At 34.3% G+C, this 17,715-nt stretch overlaps 1 protein-coding gene across 2 annotated transcripts in view; it reads left to right on the top strand.

Annotated features, from left to right (window-relative positions):
• Positions 1–17,715, top strand: part of ATRNL1 (attractin like 1) — a 737,371-nt gene that overhangs the window by 258,414 nt on the left and 461,242 nt on the right. For both annotated transcript variants that reach the window (XM_014849275.3, XM_070482616.1), the window contains exon 22: positions 13,555–13,649. In XM_014849275.3, the coding sequence (XP_014704761.2) occupies positions 13,555–13,649 (95 nt within the window). The remainder of the gene's footprint in view (positions 1–13,554; positions 13,650–17,715) is intronic.

The following is a 17,715-nucleotide window of genomic DNA, read 5'->3' as shown; positions in this document are numbered from 1 at the left end:
TTTTGTTATAAAATGGAATAAAAAATTTTCCTGTTTTAAACTAAATGTATTGTATTTTGTTAGCTCATGTTTTATATGACTTTTTAACCATTGAATGTAAATAGCTATTTAAATAGAATCTGGCTGGTCCATCTGCAGATAGAGCAGAAGTGCTCTTGGTGAACACAGAGAATCTGAATTCTTTTATTTTACAGATTGAAGACATGGTGGATTGAGGATTATCTGACAAGACAGAAATGAGCCACATGGTTGGCGTTTTAACTTTATTCTTTGATTCATCAATGATTTTATTAAATTTACTGAAGCTTATTTCGCAGTATATGTTTTACATGTTTATTTCAGAATTATTTAATATTTTAGCATTTTCCAAAATGAAAGACAATATAGCACAGTTATGAGAAAGTTAAAAATAGGTGAGAAAAAAATTGCTATTGATTTAATCTAAAAGAGAGATGAGAAATTTACTTGACTATATATTTTATAATAAAAATGTTATGCTATTCTGGTTTTGTATATAACAGACTCACTGCGAAAATAATTAAGTAAATCAAAAAAGTTTAAGGAAGAAAATAAAAATGTCTGAAAACCTCCCACCGCGGCTCCCAATTGGATTTGTCCAAGTTGTGTCCTCTGCCAAGGTGCCCAGCTGCAAGGAAGAGTGGGGGCTGGTATCTTGTGCTTACTTTTCTCACTGAGCCATGGAACCTAGTGGGGGCTGTATCTGCCTTGGGCAAGGGTTAATAGTTCTTTATTTGCATAAAGATTCTAAGTGGGCTGATGAAGGCACTCTGTGCCTTTCTAAATAAATCACGTCCTGAGAACAATTTTACATAGAAGAGGTTATAACATACTTAATATTCTTATTGTGAACAATTTTTTTCAGAGATATATAGCTCATTATTTAGCATCATTTATTAAATAAAATGTAGTTTTTGTCCAAAGTAGAAAGCAACCACCTGACTTTAAAATAATGATAATACTGGGGGCTGGCCCCATGGTCGAGTGGTTAAGTTCCCGCGCTCTGCTGCAGGCAGCCCAGTGTTTCGTTGGTCGAATCCTGGGCGCGGACATGGCACTGCTCATCAAACCACGCTGAGGCAGCGTCCCACATGCCACAACTAAAAGGACCCACAACGAAGAATATACAACTATGATACCAGGGGGCTTTGGGGAGAAAAAGAAAAAAAATAAATAAATAAAAATTAAAAAAAATGAAAAAAATAATGATAATACTAGTTAGCTTTTATTGAGCACTGACTGTGCCAGGCTATTCTAAGCTTTTTATATTAGCTTATTTAATCGTCAAATGAGGAGGGTATGTTTATTATCCCCCTTTTTTATTTTAGGGAACGGAGGCAGAGAAAGTTTAATTAATCTGTGTAAGATCAGGCACACAGCTAGGAAGTGGCAAAGTCGGTTTCAGTCCAGGTGGTCTGGGTCTACAGCCCGCACTCTTGACCATAGGGGTTAAAACTAGAGCAAGATAAACTAGCAGTATGTTTAACCTGAGTTGTTTTAACGTGAATAAAATAAAAACAACATATTGAAGGAAATAAAGAGAGGATCTAAATAATAAAAATTTGTACTGTTTTCTCAAATGAGGTCTTCATGTGAAAATATCATACTTACCAATTGATATATAAATTTTATGCAATTCTAATTAGAATTTCATTCATTTCAGTCTTTTGAAGGGTATGCATTAGAATAAATTGTCTTAAAGTTAATTTTAAATAATACACTTTTATAATGTTTACTAAAATCATGAAAAAGAAGAATGGTGAGAAATTCCCACTTGATGGATATCCAGACATACTGTAACTCTGACTGTACTGGTTCCCATACTGGTTTAGGAATCAATGAATAAAATAGAATCCAGGATTAGATTCCTAAACATTTGGGCATTTACATGGTGATTTTTATTTTTATAAAAATCCTTAATGATTTAATCTGCTTTTGTTAAATATCCCAGACTTTACCTTAGATCGTGGCTTTTGCATTTACTATTTTTCTGCCTCAAATATTCCGTCTCTAGCTAATATTCCACTCCTACCTAAGATGAACTCCCTTGGCTATCACAATAACCTTCCCTCCCATCCTAACACTTACACAGTTTAAAATTCTCACTTGTTTATTTGTTTACTTGCATGTGGATTTTCTTTACTCAGTAGAATGCAAGTCTGTGAACCCAGGACATCCTCTTGTTGGAACCCACACTTAGAAGAGTGTGTGACCCTTTGACAGGCTTTCGGTAAATATATAATGGCAGTACACATATAAATTATCAATAAATAAAGGAATATACTGTATTGTGGCTGTGTGGGCAAGTATTTTTATTGATGGGGTGTTTGAACAAAAATGTTTGAAGATTATGTTCTGAGTTATCAAGTAAAAGTTGCTTTACATTTATTTTTAAATTTATTTACGTAAAGTAGTACAATTCATCATTGAAAAACCTTAAGCATCAGTCATTCCTTTAAATAAAAATGAGTTTCAAGCTTTGTTTTCGTATTTAGCCTATGGAACGTTTCTTCAAATAAAATCTAAGCAGATTCCCTTATGTCATTGCAAAATAATGGAAAGTTTAGCTACTTGGAGATACTATGAAGCAACGGAAGTTGGCTTCTGAAGAGGTGTGTCTTATTATGTGAAAATCTTAAATTAGAATCATTGATGTATAGGCATTGGTGCTCATCATCTGTCCTCTTTTAGTCATTGATGAAAAAAGTCAGATCCATTGAATTTAAGTGTATATCTAGGCCACACAATCAGTCATTTTCACAGTGTGGATAATATCAAAGGTTCTGTGCTTTTTCTTTGATATTGTATCTAGCAAATGTTTGACTTGCAAAATTCCCACATCAAATTTTCCTCTGGAATTATTCTAAATGTTCCAAGCTCAAGAAATTCTTAATTAATAATTGTCAGCATGGATAGTACTGTTCCGCAAGCAAGGAAAAACTAATATTTATCAAATATTTATTATGTGCAAAACATTTTAATATTAATTTTTTCATTTAATACTCACAAAGTTGACATTTTTTCTCCATAATTTACTTACTGAAGAGTTACACTGTTAGAAATGAGAGAGAGTGTCAGTTATTGGAATTGACTCACTTTTGTTCATTCATTCAATATATATTTATTGAACAACTACTTCGTTGGACTCTGGGGATATTACGGTGAACAAAACGGGTTCTGCTCCATTGAAGCTTAAAAACTAGTACAGAAAATAGATATTAAACCTGTTATAAAATTACCTAGATATGATTGCCATAAGAACTTTGAATGAGAATTATAAATGCTTTGGGAAATTATTACAAGAGAGCCTTACCTAATTAGTGGGAGAGAGAACAGGAGTGGGTGAAGCAGGAGAATGATGGAGCGCTGATGTGAAAGATGACTTGGTAGTGGAGTGGTAGAGGTGGCAGTATGCACAAAGGTCTGTGGTCAGAAGGAGCGTGGCATGTGAGATACCAACACTGAAATACATAGAACTAGATGAAGAGAGGCAAGAGATGGGGTATGTGAGATCTGCAGGATCTCAATCATGCAGGAGAGTAAAATTTTAGTTTTAAAATAATCGGTCTGCATGCTGAGGTTAATTAACCTGCATAACATAACCCAGGTGCTAGATGGTGATTACAAACAAGATCTCCTTAAATACTGTGGATAATGCTAAAATAAAAGTGAAGTACAATATTAACCGGTAAAAAAGCAAATCATTATGCCTCAGTTCCTTTCTCAACTATTCAAATTAAAAATTTCTAAATCATATGGTATTTCTATTTTTAATTTAGAGAAATCTCCATAGTGTTTTCCACAGTGGCCGCACCAGTTTGCAGTCCCACAAGCAGTGTATGAGGGTTCTCTTTTCTCCACATCCTCTCCAACACTTATTTCACATTAAAAAAATTGGAATTTTGAAACATATATTTTAGGATACGGCAAATAATACATTAGTGTTATTAGGAACTAATTTTCACTTCAAAGGGTATATGAATAAAAGGATTTTAAAAAATTCTGAAAACAATTCAAAATTTATGTAATAGTTATTCTGGTTCTCAAAGGAGCTGCAATTTGTCTGAAGAGTGCCGTTGATATAGCATGCACAAATCAAAATTAATTCCATTTATGGTCCATGCTTGCCTTCCTGGATCTCAGATATATAGATATTTCCACTACACACTTTGGTGAGTTTTATCACTGGTTAACTATTTTCTCAAAAAAATACTTTATTTCATGTAGCTTTTGTTAAAAGAGTAAAACAAATATTCGCTATTTGCTCTTCATCACCTCAAATATATAATGCCCATAGAAACTTTCTTCATAGTTCAATTTCTCTTTCAAAATGTCTTTTTCTATTTATAAATTTTTAGTCATCACTTTCCAATTAATCATTAGTTTGGTGGAATATCTGACCTCTTTAAACATTTTGTACGTGTTAAAAATCTTTTGATATTTTACTTGCTTAAATTCCTTTTATCATGCTGTGTTTTACTCATGGGCTTAATTTTGTATATAATTGGCTATTAGTTCTTTGTAGTAAATGGCAGGCACTGTTTTTGCTCTGTGACTGCTAGTCCAGTACTGACTGAACTACCTAAAAAATCTACTGGTGCACTTTGGAAGTTCACCCTTGGTTTACTCTCATCACAGAAGACTAGGAAGAGAGACAAATTATCTTACATGTTTTTATACCTAAGAAGTAAGTGAATTAGGAATGAGATATGCCAATTTTGGAAAGATATATAACCATATAAATCTTTACTTAACATGTAAGTGTAAATCATGTGAAAAACAGGTTAAAGATCAAGAATCAAAGGGAAAAGTTCTCTGAACATTCCCTTTAAAAAGTTTCCCCTTTTTTGACCCAATTATGGAAGTAATGCATATTCATTCCCGAAAAGAGATAGACAAAAAGGCAAATTAAAATCCGCAGTAATTCCTCTACTCAGAGACAATTGTTGCTAACATTGTGTTGGATATTTTCCCAGTGTTTTATCTATGTACTGACACTGTGGTAGGCTGAAGAATGTCCGTTCCCCCAAAAGATGTCCACATCCTGGTCCCTGAAACTTTTGATGTATTACCTTAAATGGCAAAGGGGAATTTACAGATATGATTAAGTTCAGGATCTTGAGATAGGGAGATCATCCTGGTGGACCCAATGTCATCACCAGTGTTTTTATGAAAGGAGGATAGAGGGAGATTTGACTACAGTAGTGGGAGATGTGGTGATGGAAGCAAGATGTTGGAGAGATAGGAAGAAGGGACCATCAGGCCAGGGGTGAGAAGTCTTTAGAAGCTGGAAAACGCAAGGAAATGGATTCTCTTTGAATGCCCCCAGAATGGACCATCCCTAACACCTTGGTTTTACATTGTAAAACTAATTTGGACTTCAGACTTCCAGAACTGTAAGAGAATAAATTCATGTTGTTTTAAACCGCTGAGTTTGTGGTAATCTGTTACAGCAGCAGTAAGAAACTAATATGCACTTTTTGTGTATTTGTATCTTCTCCAAACATGATGTCACAAAGGAAATATTTCTGTTCTTTAAAATGTAAAATTACTCTTCTTTAATTTATTCTTAATATCTTTATGTGTGTCATTATCTGTTCTCTTCTATCAGCGTACAATGGTTTTAAGATAATTTTATTTTTTTCCATATTGGCGGTTTTTAAAATTAAATTAAAATTTATCTTATTTTGTTTTATTTTTAACATGAAAACTACCCTCTTAACAAAATTTTAAATGTACAATACAGAATTGGTAACTATAGAAACAATGTTGGACAGCAGATCGCTAGAACTTATTATCTTGTGTAACTGAGACTTCATATCTGTTGGTTAGCAACTCCCTTCTCCCCCTCCTCTCAGCACCCAGCAGCCACCATGCTTTTCTCTGATTCTATGAGTTTTACTATTTTAGATACCTCGTATAAGTAGAATCATCCAGTATTTGTCCTTCTGTATTGTCCTTCTCTTTATTTCACTTAGCTCCAGCAATACCATTTCTGGAAATTCATTTAAAAGAATTGAAATAAGGATCTGGAAGAGATAATAGCACTCCAGTGTTCACTGTAGCATTGTTCAAAATACCCAAGATTGTGGAAACAGCTTAAATGTCCACTGATGGATGAATGGAAATCCTGCAGCATACGCCATGGGTGAAACTTGAGGACATATAGGCAGCTTTTTAAAAAGTTCTTTCAACATTTTCAATGTGAAATAATTTCAGACTTAACAAAAAATTTGCAATTTTTTTTATGACCTTGACCCTTGAAAAGTGTCGGACAGTTATTTTATAGCATATCCCTCAATTTGGATTTGTCTAGTGTTTCTTCATGATTATGTTCAGGTTAGGCATTTTTAGTAAGGATACCACAGAAGTGATGTGTGTCTCTCAGTGTATCCTGTTGAGAAGCATATGATATCAATTTGTCCCATTACTGGTGCTGTTATCTTCAATCACTTGTTAATATGTGGTGTCTACCAGTTTCTACAATGTGAAGTTACTGTTTATTTTTGTATTTAGTGAGTATATTATGGGGAAATTATTTGAGATAATGCCTATATCCTATTTTTCATCATATTATTACCCACTGTCTTTATCATACATTGATTGTTCTTACCAGAATTATTATTAATGTACTTGCCAAGTGGTGATTTTCTATTTCATAATTTCTTCTACATTTATTAACTATAAGGAAGAGCTGTCCCTTCTCCATCATTTATTTGTTTATTCAATTATTTGCTTACATGAGTAAGCACCCATGGATATATTTTTTATTTTATGGCTTATAATAAATTGCTATCATTATTTATTTTATAGCTGAAATTGCTCTAGATTTGGCTATGGTAACCCCCTTAAATTGGCTTCTGTGTCTTTTTGGTGTGACTCCATAATTTGCTGAGTACTTTCTTATTTTCTGGCACTGCAAGATATTTTAGACTCATCTTGTACTTTTCCTGATCTTGCCCTGGAATCAACCTTTTCCCCAAGAACCTGTGGTTCCTTATGTTGGAGAATGGTACTTAGAAATAAAAATCTGGGAGCTAAGGATGCTCATTGGTTTTGGAGTGTTTTTTCTTTTTTTTTTTAAAGTTATTATTATTTTTTAAATTAAATCACCAAGTATATTCTTGTTCTCTTTTTGGAACTCTACTATTTTGCTTTAACTCAAACTTCTTGTATCCTGAAAACTGGCTGTCCTCTAAGGGAAGAATTGACTGTTTTTTCTTTTCCAATGTTGATACCTTAGAATCTAGACATGGGGATACTATCTGCCTTGCTCCCTTTGACACTGACAAATAATTGCTTTTCTTTACCCGTTCAAAAATTTCATCTCCTTTGAAGCAATATTTCACTGAAATCCTGTGCACTCCATTTAATATTTTCTCCATTTAATACTTTTTCACCTGACTCATCATCTTTCTCTTATTATCTCTCTTGACATCATTCTTAATTTCAATTTCCACATGTACTTTAATTATGCATTAATTATCTTGTATTTCACTTCTGAAAAGACTTATAGGACTCAAACACTCTGTACTCTCCAGGCAGCTTTATTATAAGCCAAGGGTATGCATTGAAAGGAGTTTGGAGATCTCAGATATTAGGGCTAATGATGTAGTTACAGTAATTAAGGCAGTGTGGGTTTTTTTGGTGGAGAGGCGTAATCACCAATGTAATAAAATAGATCCACATAAGAGCTGTAGGTGTTCATATTTTTATATCTGGCCACATACTGAAATCATTTATTATTTTAGTAGCTTTTTAGTTGTTTTATCTTTTTTGGTAAACAATCTTATTTTAAACATTAAAAGATAGCTGTTTTCTCTTATTTTAACTTTGAATCTGTCATCATCTATTCACCGTCAGACCTTTTTGCTGTGCGATTTTCATATTTGTGTTTGTCTCTTAGTTGTAGTATGTATATGAATAATTTTTTTCATGATGAGTATGTAGGTCATGTACTTTAGGACATTTGCTTACCAGAAATTACCATTATGTTGTTTTTGTATGTAGAGAGTATGGCTGAGCATACATATTCAAAAATAGTACTCCAGTCTCCTGTCTTTTGACGTATATTGTTACTTAAGAACACTTGACATCTTGCCTAATCTTTCTTTGTAAATAACTCATTTGTATGTGTGAATGTGTGTGTGTGTGTGTGTGTGTGCATGTGTGGATATGCCCACTTGGATGTGCCTGCATGTCTATAATATTTTTTTAATAGCAGCTGTATTGAGCTATAATTCATATACCAAAAGTCTCACCCTTTTAGAGTGTGCAATTCAATGATTTTTGGTATATTCACAAGGTTGTGCTACTATCACCACTATCTAATTTCGACCATTTTCATATTAGCAGTCACTCCTCATTCTCCCTTTCCCCAGCCCCTGGCAACCTTCTTCCTGTCTTATGGATTCGTCTACTCTGACATAGCAAATAAATCATGTCATGGAATATATGATCTTTTGTGACTGGCTTCTTTTATTTTTGATAATGTTTTCAAGGTTCATCGGTTCATCCATGTTATAGCAGGTATCGGTACTTCATTCCTCTTTATGACCAAATAATATTCCATTGTATGGATATATCATGTTTTATTTACTATTCACCAGTTAATGGACATTTGGGTTGTTTTTACTTTGGGGTTATTATGAATGATGCTAAATTCTTTTTTTCTTTTATATGGGCCATTTCCTCTCAATATTTAGGTTTTAGTCTTCAACAGATTTTTTTCCATCACATGTTTAACATATATGTTCTTCTTTTCAATTTGTTATGTTGTCTGCTTTAACAGTATTACTCATGCATATATTGAAAATTTCTGTGTCTGTTATTCTTCTTGAGTAATTTTCATCTCTGTTCTATTCTGGGAGGCTTTTTCAGGTATGACCCATATAGCACTGATTCAGTCTTATGTTGTTTTAATTATTTTATTTTCTAATTCTGTTTACTTTTGTCATTGTATCATTACTTTTTTGTTTCTGTTTTGTTTTTTACAGTTTTAACTCATTTACTTCTCTTTTTATTGTAGTCTTCAGTGTTATCTCATCTTTCATCTTTAATTTTGTGAGGTTTTTTAGATTTTCTTTTTCCTTTGATGCACATAGATATTTTAAATACTAAAAATACTAAACATAGATACTTTAAATGACTAAACACTTTACTCATATAAATAATTATATATGTTTACTCTATTGTTGACAAAATTATATTTCTTTTTCCTCTTCTCACTGTGCAAGTCTAACTTAACAAAACAAAAGATGTCAAGTTTTTCTTTTTTCTTTAAGATTGGCACCTGAGCTGACATCTGTTGCCAATCTTCTTTTATTTCTTCTTTTTCTTTCTCTCCAAAGACACCCAGTACATAGTTGTATATTGTAGGTCCTTCTTGTTCTGCTATGTGGGACGCCGCCTCAGTGTGGCATGATGAGTGGTGCCATGTCGGCACCCAGGATCCGAACTGGTGAAAGCCTGGGCTGCCAAAGGAGAGCATGCGAACTTAACCACTCGGCCTCAAGGCTGGCCCCTCAAATTTTTCTTTCTCTTTGTTTTCTTGATTTTTTTTCATCTATGTAATTAGAATATGGAGCCAGAAGTATGAAGAGGCTCATATTCATCTTCAGATCTACCAAGTTCATTCAAAAAGTGAGAGAGGTGTAAAGAAGAGTGGCTCTTCTTTATAGCCACTTTACCTATATTTATAGGCTTAATTTTTAGATGCAATTGGGAAATTAATTGCCAACTTCTAATTTTCCTGGAATTACCAGAGATAGTTTGCTGATTGTTTGCCAAAATATTTAAGAACTAGCTATATCATTTATGATTGTTTCAACCTTTAGGGCTCAGTCTATGAAATCAGAGGATTGATTTGTATGGTGTTTATGGTTTCTTCAAGCTTTCAAATATATCTCTTTGGCTTTTTTTTTCTATTCAAAAAGTTTTCTCATAATTATTTCTAGTCATTAATATGCATGCAGAATACAACTTATTTTTTAATTATGAAAATTTAAAATATGCTGGAAAGTATAATATATGTATTTTCACATATATAGTATACATACTTTTATAGTCTATGTAATATAATTTAAAAATTGTGTACCTATGACTGAGTTTTAATGAAGCTTGGCACTTTGTTGTATTTCCTGCAGCAACTCAGGCTCCCCCTCTGCTTGCCTGAGTGCAGGATGGAGATGGTTTACAGGGCTCCATCCTGCAGTCTCAGCAGCAGGATTTTCTTAGGGCTTTTTTTTTGGTGTAAGTTTTCTTGGCACTTCCAGATTTCAGCTGCTCTAGCACCCAGGTGGTGATGTATAGGAAGCAAAAACAAACAAAAGCCCTGCAAACCCGTGGAACTCACCACTGGGTCATCCCTCGAGTTCTGAGGTGTCGCCTTTTACCAACCCAAGGATGTTGTTCTAAAACTTCTCCTCTCTCTCCTGTCTCATCAACTTTTCCTTTTCTACTAAATTTTCATTTATGCCAATCAGTATAAAAACATGCTGTTTCTCCCAATTTAAAAGGATGCTCTCTCACCTCTCTTGATCATCACACTCAGTCCTCTTGCTGCTTGTCATTTCTCTGTATTTATCAATAACGTGATAAATTATTTGAGTTGATTCATAGTCAAACATGACGTCCTTTTTTATACCATAATAAAGTGGCTCATTAATGCAGTACAAAAACTTATTTTCAAATTATGTATGTTTGCACCAACTTGAGACATATTTTAAATTTTAATGTTTTGTGTCCTGTAGCCTACTTAGCTGTGACGTTCAGAGCAAATTTCCGCATTAAGGTACATGTTTTAAGTGCCAGGTAATTATTCATTCACAACCTCCCCTAAAAACACACAAACATCATATTTAAAATTTGGGGGAGAAATATATCATCTCCTGATTAAGTGGAAAATTGTGCACTTGGCTTCTGAAAGACTTTAATTCTATGCGGCTTTTTAAAAAGGAAACGTTCAGGTAGAAGTCTAAGCTTTCTTCAATTTGTAATAATTCACACTCACTGAGTGGTACTCTTATTAGTCACTTGAATTGAGTAATACTCCTGTTAATTTTGTTCCAGGATTCATGCTTATTTTTTTAGCACAACTGACTTTAGGATTGATCATTACCATACACAACATACATTGTGCTGATTGTGTACTTCCAATTCTAATAAACAAGAATGAAGAAATCAAGCTTGAATGCCTGGCCAAGAATCTGGTGGGACATGATTTTGGCAGAGGGCTGGAGTCCATACAGGCTGAAGCTTGTCCGCAGGCCTGGGGTGCTGCACCCTCTGCCCAGAGCTGCTCATGTGTCCGAATCACCCAGTCCTTACCTCCTAAAGGCCATCTACTCTTGGCTTCTTAATGCTTAGTTTCAAGCTAGAAAAAATAAAGATAATTATGCAAATTCTTGAAAATAGCTTTGAAGTATTTCGTTTTCCTCAGTGTTATTTGTCTTTCATTCTGAATGTTACCTTTCCTCAGCATTGCAGCCCTACTTCTGAAGCCCTGTCAGCTGCTGTTGACCATGGTGATCACTACTCTCTTTTTTAAACATTATGTTTCCTTGGCTCCCATGACAGTAAATTCTGGTTTTATTCCTATCTCACAGAGTGCCCTCTCAGTCTCCTTTGTTGGCTTTTCCTGAGGATCTGTTTATTTAACTTTGGTGTGCCTCAGGGCTCATCTCTGGGACCTCTTCTCTGTCTACAGCTGGTGATTTCCAGCTTCACGGCTTTAAATCCCATCTAAAATGCTGATAGTTTCCAAATTGTTATCTACTAGACATGCTCCTGAGCTCAGCTCAACATATCACTTGGATATTCAATAAGTAGCTCAAACTTAACATCTTTAAAACTAAGCTTCCAATTATTCCTCCAACTCCCAACAAATAAAACCTATTCTTCTTACCCATCTCAGTTAATGCTGACATTTAGCTTGGTCTCGGGTCAAAAAAACCCTTTTTCTTTCTTTCTTTCAAATGCTACATCTTTTTATTCAGCTCATCCTGTTTGTTGTACCTTCCAAATACCTTCCATGTGTCTGACCCCTTCTCATGACCTCCACTGCTATTACCCATGCCACCCTCACCTCTTGCCTGCATTCTTGCCACAAGCTCTTTACAAGAATCACAGTTAAGGCTTGTCCTTTCTTTGAGGCTTTTGTACTTGTTTCCTCTGCCTGGATTACATTTTCTCTAGTAAACTCCATGGTTTATTCTCTTACTATTGTTTATCTGTAAATGTTCCTTCTCGAAATTGCAAGCATACTCCTACCCCAACAGCAACTTCTGTCCTCTTCACTGGTTACTGTTCTCCAAAACACTTTCTGTCATCTGTTATATTATAGACTTGAATTATTTGTTAATTTCCAATGTCCATCCAAAAGAATATAAGTTGCATGAGGACAGAAAGTTTTATCTTTTATTGTTGTATCTTCAGTGCCTAGAACAACACTGGCCCATTGAGTTTGCCTCTGCATTTTTTGACAGTCAGGTGAAAATCGGAAATATGGCCCATTGAGTAATTCTCATTATCATGTGTAAGGATGCCTATAAATTCTTAGAAAGAGTAAATGTTGCCTTACACTAAATTATACAGGAAATATATAGGGTGGATCTTATGAACTATAAAGAATAATTTATGAACATAAAGAATAATTCCTTGATAATTTTAACAATAAATCCAATGATATTATTCCTGTTTTTATTTTAATAGTGTTTAGTGGCTGAGGGCATAACATGAAAGATATGTATCCAAAAAATAGAAGTCATTTCTATTTAAAATAATTTGATCTATTTTTTATAAGGGTGGCAGTTTAACATTATGCATATTACTTCACTCGTGTATAACCTGTGAAGTTTCTCATGACCTACCACGTTCAAATGTTTCACCTCGGTTTCAGCATTATACATGGACAAAATTAAAAGTTGTTTACCCCTAAATTCTTTTTATCAATTGTTCACGAAATTACTTCTTTAGAATGCTGTGTATGACAGAGTCATTTTAAAATTGCCAGAAGTAAAAATTACCACAATAATAAAGGACCAAGTAAATGCATTATAACATCTGATGAAATATTATTTAGCTATTAAAATTTATGTTTGCGAAGAGTTTTGATCTCATGAAAGTAGGATACCAAAATGTCTGCCTGTGTATCCTTCTATCTACAAAATTTTAGCTGGCATAAAATGCACCAAAATGTTACCTTTATTTTTCTCTAGTTGTAAGATTATGGATGACTTTTATTTAATTTTCTTACTTTTCTGTAGTTTCAAGAATGTCTACAGCCTTTGTAGAATTTTTATAATGACAACAGAAGTAATGAATGTAATTTTTAAAGAATTAGGACTTCTTCCATAACTATAGTTTGTTTTTTGTTGCTTAATGACAAAGGTTTATATTTTGACAGTCTTGGACAGGCCACTAATAATTAATCATAATCATTTTCAATACTGACGTGCAACATGTTTTCACCTAACTTTTGTTTATTAAACAGTTTTTAAAAGTACATATCAGGATTGTGTTTTTTTCCCCCTACAGACAGCCTTTTGATTGACTACCAGTTTACCTTCAGCTTGTTACAGGAAGACGATCGTCACCATACTGCCATAAACTTCATAGCAAATCCTGAACAGGTGAGGATCATTCGACTTTAATAATACATTAATAGCAAGGGATGCAACTTTTTCATCATCTTTCCTTGTAATTTTGTCTCTTCTCATAATTATCACACTGTAGGGGTTTTGTAAAACGACTAATCCTGTAAATTTTTCTTTTCATAAAACTTACATATCCTTGTGATTCAGACAATTTGTGAGTTTGATATTTCAGGTTTTACAAACAGTCCCATATTTTTAATTGTACGTTACTTTTATTATTTTTTCAGTCTTATGATGGTGTACCTATACTTATGCTCTCAAATTATGGGTAGTCTTATTTGAAAATAAAACCCATAAATTCAAAACACACTAATATTAAGTATATTTTCTTTTTCTTATATACCATTATGTAGTAATAGGTTTTGATTGTCTTTTTTCTAAATCTACTGGTTTATCTGAGTTATAGGAATCCTGGCTTTTTAAAAATTATTTTTATTGAGATATAATTGACCTATTACATTGTATAAGTTTAAAGTATGCAATGTGCTGATTTGATACATTTGTATATTGCAATATGATTGCCACTGTAACATTAGCTAACACCTCTATCAGAGCAGATATTATCATTTCTTTTTTGTGATGGGAATAGTTAAAATCTACTATCTTAGCAACTATGAAGTTGATAATACACTATTGTTGTCTATAATTACTATGCTGTGCTTTAGATCTCTAAGACTTACCTACTGGTTGCAATTTTGTACCCTTACACAACATCTCCCCAGTTCCCCCCACCTCCCAGCCCCTGGTAAACACCATTCTACTCTCTGTTTTTTTGAGTTTGGCTCTTTTAGATTCCACATATAAATAATATCGCGTAGTATTTGTCTTTCTCTATCTGACTTAGCTCACTTAGCATAATGGAATGCTAGCTTCTTTATGCAACTTAGTGCATCACTGACATAATTTTACAAGTTTATGAAGTTTAAATGTATGGAAGATTAATTGTGAGTTTTAATACCAAACCATCAGTTCAGGAAACGGCTCTAAGTTTGTTTAGAAATAATACACATATGCTGCTATCCATCGGAGACTTTATAAAGTTAAAAAGTCCAGGAAATGCAAATATCAACCATAGAGTTTACTTGGATGGAATTTTAGTTTCTTTCGCAACTGAAAATAACTCTTTCAAAATGAAAGTGTTATGTGAAATATTTGAATTATTCTTTTTTGTTTATTGTTGATAGAATACTAACATGAGATCTACTCTCTTGAATTTTTAGGAGTACTATTGATACTATGTTTTAGAGCAATCTCTAGAAATTGCTCCTCTTGCATAACTGAGACTTTATATCCGTTGAACAACAGCTCAAAATTTTCCCTTCCTTCCAGCCCCTGGCAGCCATTCTACTCTCTGCTTCTGTGAGTTTGATGATTTTAGATATGTCGTATAAACAGAATCATGCAGTATTCGTCCTTTGTGACTGGCTTGTTTCACTTAGCACAGTGTCCTCCAGGTCATCTACGTTGTTGCCTGTGTGAGGATTTACTCCTTTTTTAAGGCTAAATAATATTCCATCATATGTGTACCATGTTTCCTTTTTTTAAATTAAGATATGCTTGACATATTACATTATAATAGTTTCAGCTATACAATACAGTAATTTGATATTTGTATGTATTGTGAAGCAGTCGCCACAATATGTCTAGTTAACTTCCATCACCATACAAAGTTACAAAGGCTTTTTTTCTTGTGATGAGATCTTTAAGATTTACTCTCATAGCAGCTTTCAAATATGCAGTGTGGTGTTATTAACTATAATCACCATGCTGTAAGTTACATCCTCATGACTTATTTATTTTATAGCTGGAAGTTCGTACTTTTTAACCCCCTTCACCCGTTTTGCCTACCCACCCAGCACCTCTGGAAGGCACTGGTATCCATGTTCTCAAAGTTTATTTGTTTGTTTTAGATTCCACATATAAGTGAGACCATACGGTATTTGTCTTTCTCTTTTGCACTTAGTTCACTTAGCATAATGCCCTCAAGGTCCATCCATGTTGTTGCAAATGGCAAGCTTTTTTCTTTTTTATGGTTGAGTACTATTCCATTGTATCTATATATTACAATTTCTTTATCCATTCATCCATTGATGAACACTGAGGTTACTTTCATATCTTGGCTATTGTAAAGAATGCTGCAGTGAACATGGGGGTGTATCTATCTTTCCAAGTTAGTGTTTTTGTTTTCTTCAGATGAATAGCCAGCAGTGGAATCCTGGATCATACGGTAGTTCTATTTTTATCTTTTTGAGGACCGTCTGTACTGTTTTCCCAGTGGCTGTGCTAATTTACATTCCCACCAACAGGGCACAAGGGTTCCCTTTTTTCCAAAACTTGTTATTTCTCGTCTTTTTGATAGTAGCCATTCTAACAGATGTGAGGTGATATCTCATTGTGGTTTTGATTTGCGTTTCCTTGGTGATAGTCATGTTGAGCACCTTTTGTTGTACTTGTTGGACATCTGTATGTCATCATTGGAAAAATTTTTGTACAGATTCTCTGCCCATTTTTTTGTTTCGTTTTGTTTGTTTGTTTGTTTTAGGAAGATTAGCCCTGAGCTCACATCTGCCACCAATCCTCCGCTTTTTGCTGAGAGAGACTGGCCCTGAGCTAATATCCATGCCCATCTTCCTCTACTTTATGTATGGGATGCCTGCCACAGTATGGCTTGCCAAGTGGTGCCGTATCCGCACCCGGGATCTGAACCGGCCAACCCTGGGCTGCTGAAGTGGAATGTGCGAACTTAACCACTGTGCCACCAGGGAGGCCCCTTTGCCCTTTTTTTTTGAGGAAGATTAGCCCTGAGCTAACTACTGCCAATCCTCCTCTTTTTGGTGAGGAAGACTGGCCCTGAGCTAACATCCATACCCATCTTCCTCTACTTTATATGTGGGACTCCTGCCACAGCATGGCTTGCTGAACGGTGCCATATCTGCATCCGGGATCTGAACGCGCAAACCCCGGGCCGCCGAAGCAGAAAGTGGGAACTTAACCATTGCACCACCGGGCTGGCCCCTTGCCCATATTTTAATTGGATTTTTTTTCTTTTTTCGCTATTCAGCTGTATGCATTCTTGATATATTTTGGATATTAATCCCTTATCAGATATATGATTTGCAAATATTTCCTCCCATTCAGTAGGTTGATTTTCATTTTATTGATGGTTTCCTTTCCTGTGCAGAAGCTTTTTAGTTTGATATAGTCGCACTTGTTTATTTTTGCTTTTGTTGCCTTTGCTTTTGGTATCAAATCCAAAAAATCATGTCTAAGACCTACGTCAAGGAGCTTACACATTTTCTTAATCTGTTCATCCACTGATGGATATTTAGGTTGTTTTCTTATCTTGGTTATTGTGAATAATGCTGCAATGAACATGGGACTGTAGCTGCCTCTTCAAGATCCTGATTTTAATTCTTTTGGATATATACTCAAAAGTGGGACTACTTCGTAATATGGTAGTTCTATTTTTAACCTTTTGAGGAACTTCTATACTGTTTTCTGTAATGGCTGCACCATTTTACATTCCCATTAATAATGTACAAGGGTTTCAATTTCTCCATCTGCTCTCCAACACTTGTTATCTATTGTTTTTTTGATAATAGCCATTGTAACAGATGTGTGGTGATATCTCATGGTGGTTTTAATTTGCATTTTCATGATTATTAGCAATCTTGAGCATCTTTTCATGTACCTGTTGGCCATTTGTATGTCTTCTTTGCAAAAATGCCTATTTAAGTCCTGTTCCCTTTTTTAAATTGGGTTATTTAGTTTTGTTTTATTTCTTTTCTATTGAGTCATCGGGGTTCCTTATATATTTTAGATATTAACTCATCAGATGTAAGGTTTGTAAATATTTCCTCCAATTCTATAGATTGCCTTTTGATTTTGTTGGTTGTTTCCTTTGCTGTGCAGAAGGTTTTTAGTTTGATATAGTCCCAGTTGCCTATATTTGCTTCTGTTGCCTATGCTTTTAGTGTCATATCCAAGAAATCCTTGCCAAGACAAATATCATGAAGCTATTTCCCTATATTTTCTTCCAGGA

This window comes from Equus asinus, chromosome 2 (genome assembly GCF_041296235.1).
Source record: "Equus asinus isolate D_3611 breed Donkey chromosome 2, EquAss-T2T_v2, whole genome shotgun sequence".
Taxonomy (NCBI): domain Eukaryota; kingdom Metazoa; phylum Chordata; class Mammalia; order Perissodactyla; family Equidae; genus Equus; species Equus asinus.
The sequence above is the reverse complement of the archived record's forward strand: the minus strand, read 5'-3'. Positions and strand labels throughout refer to the sequence as shown.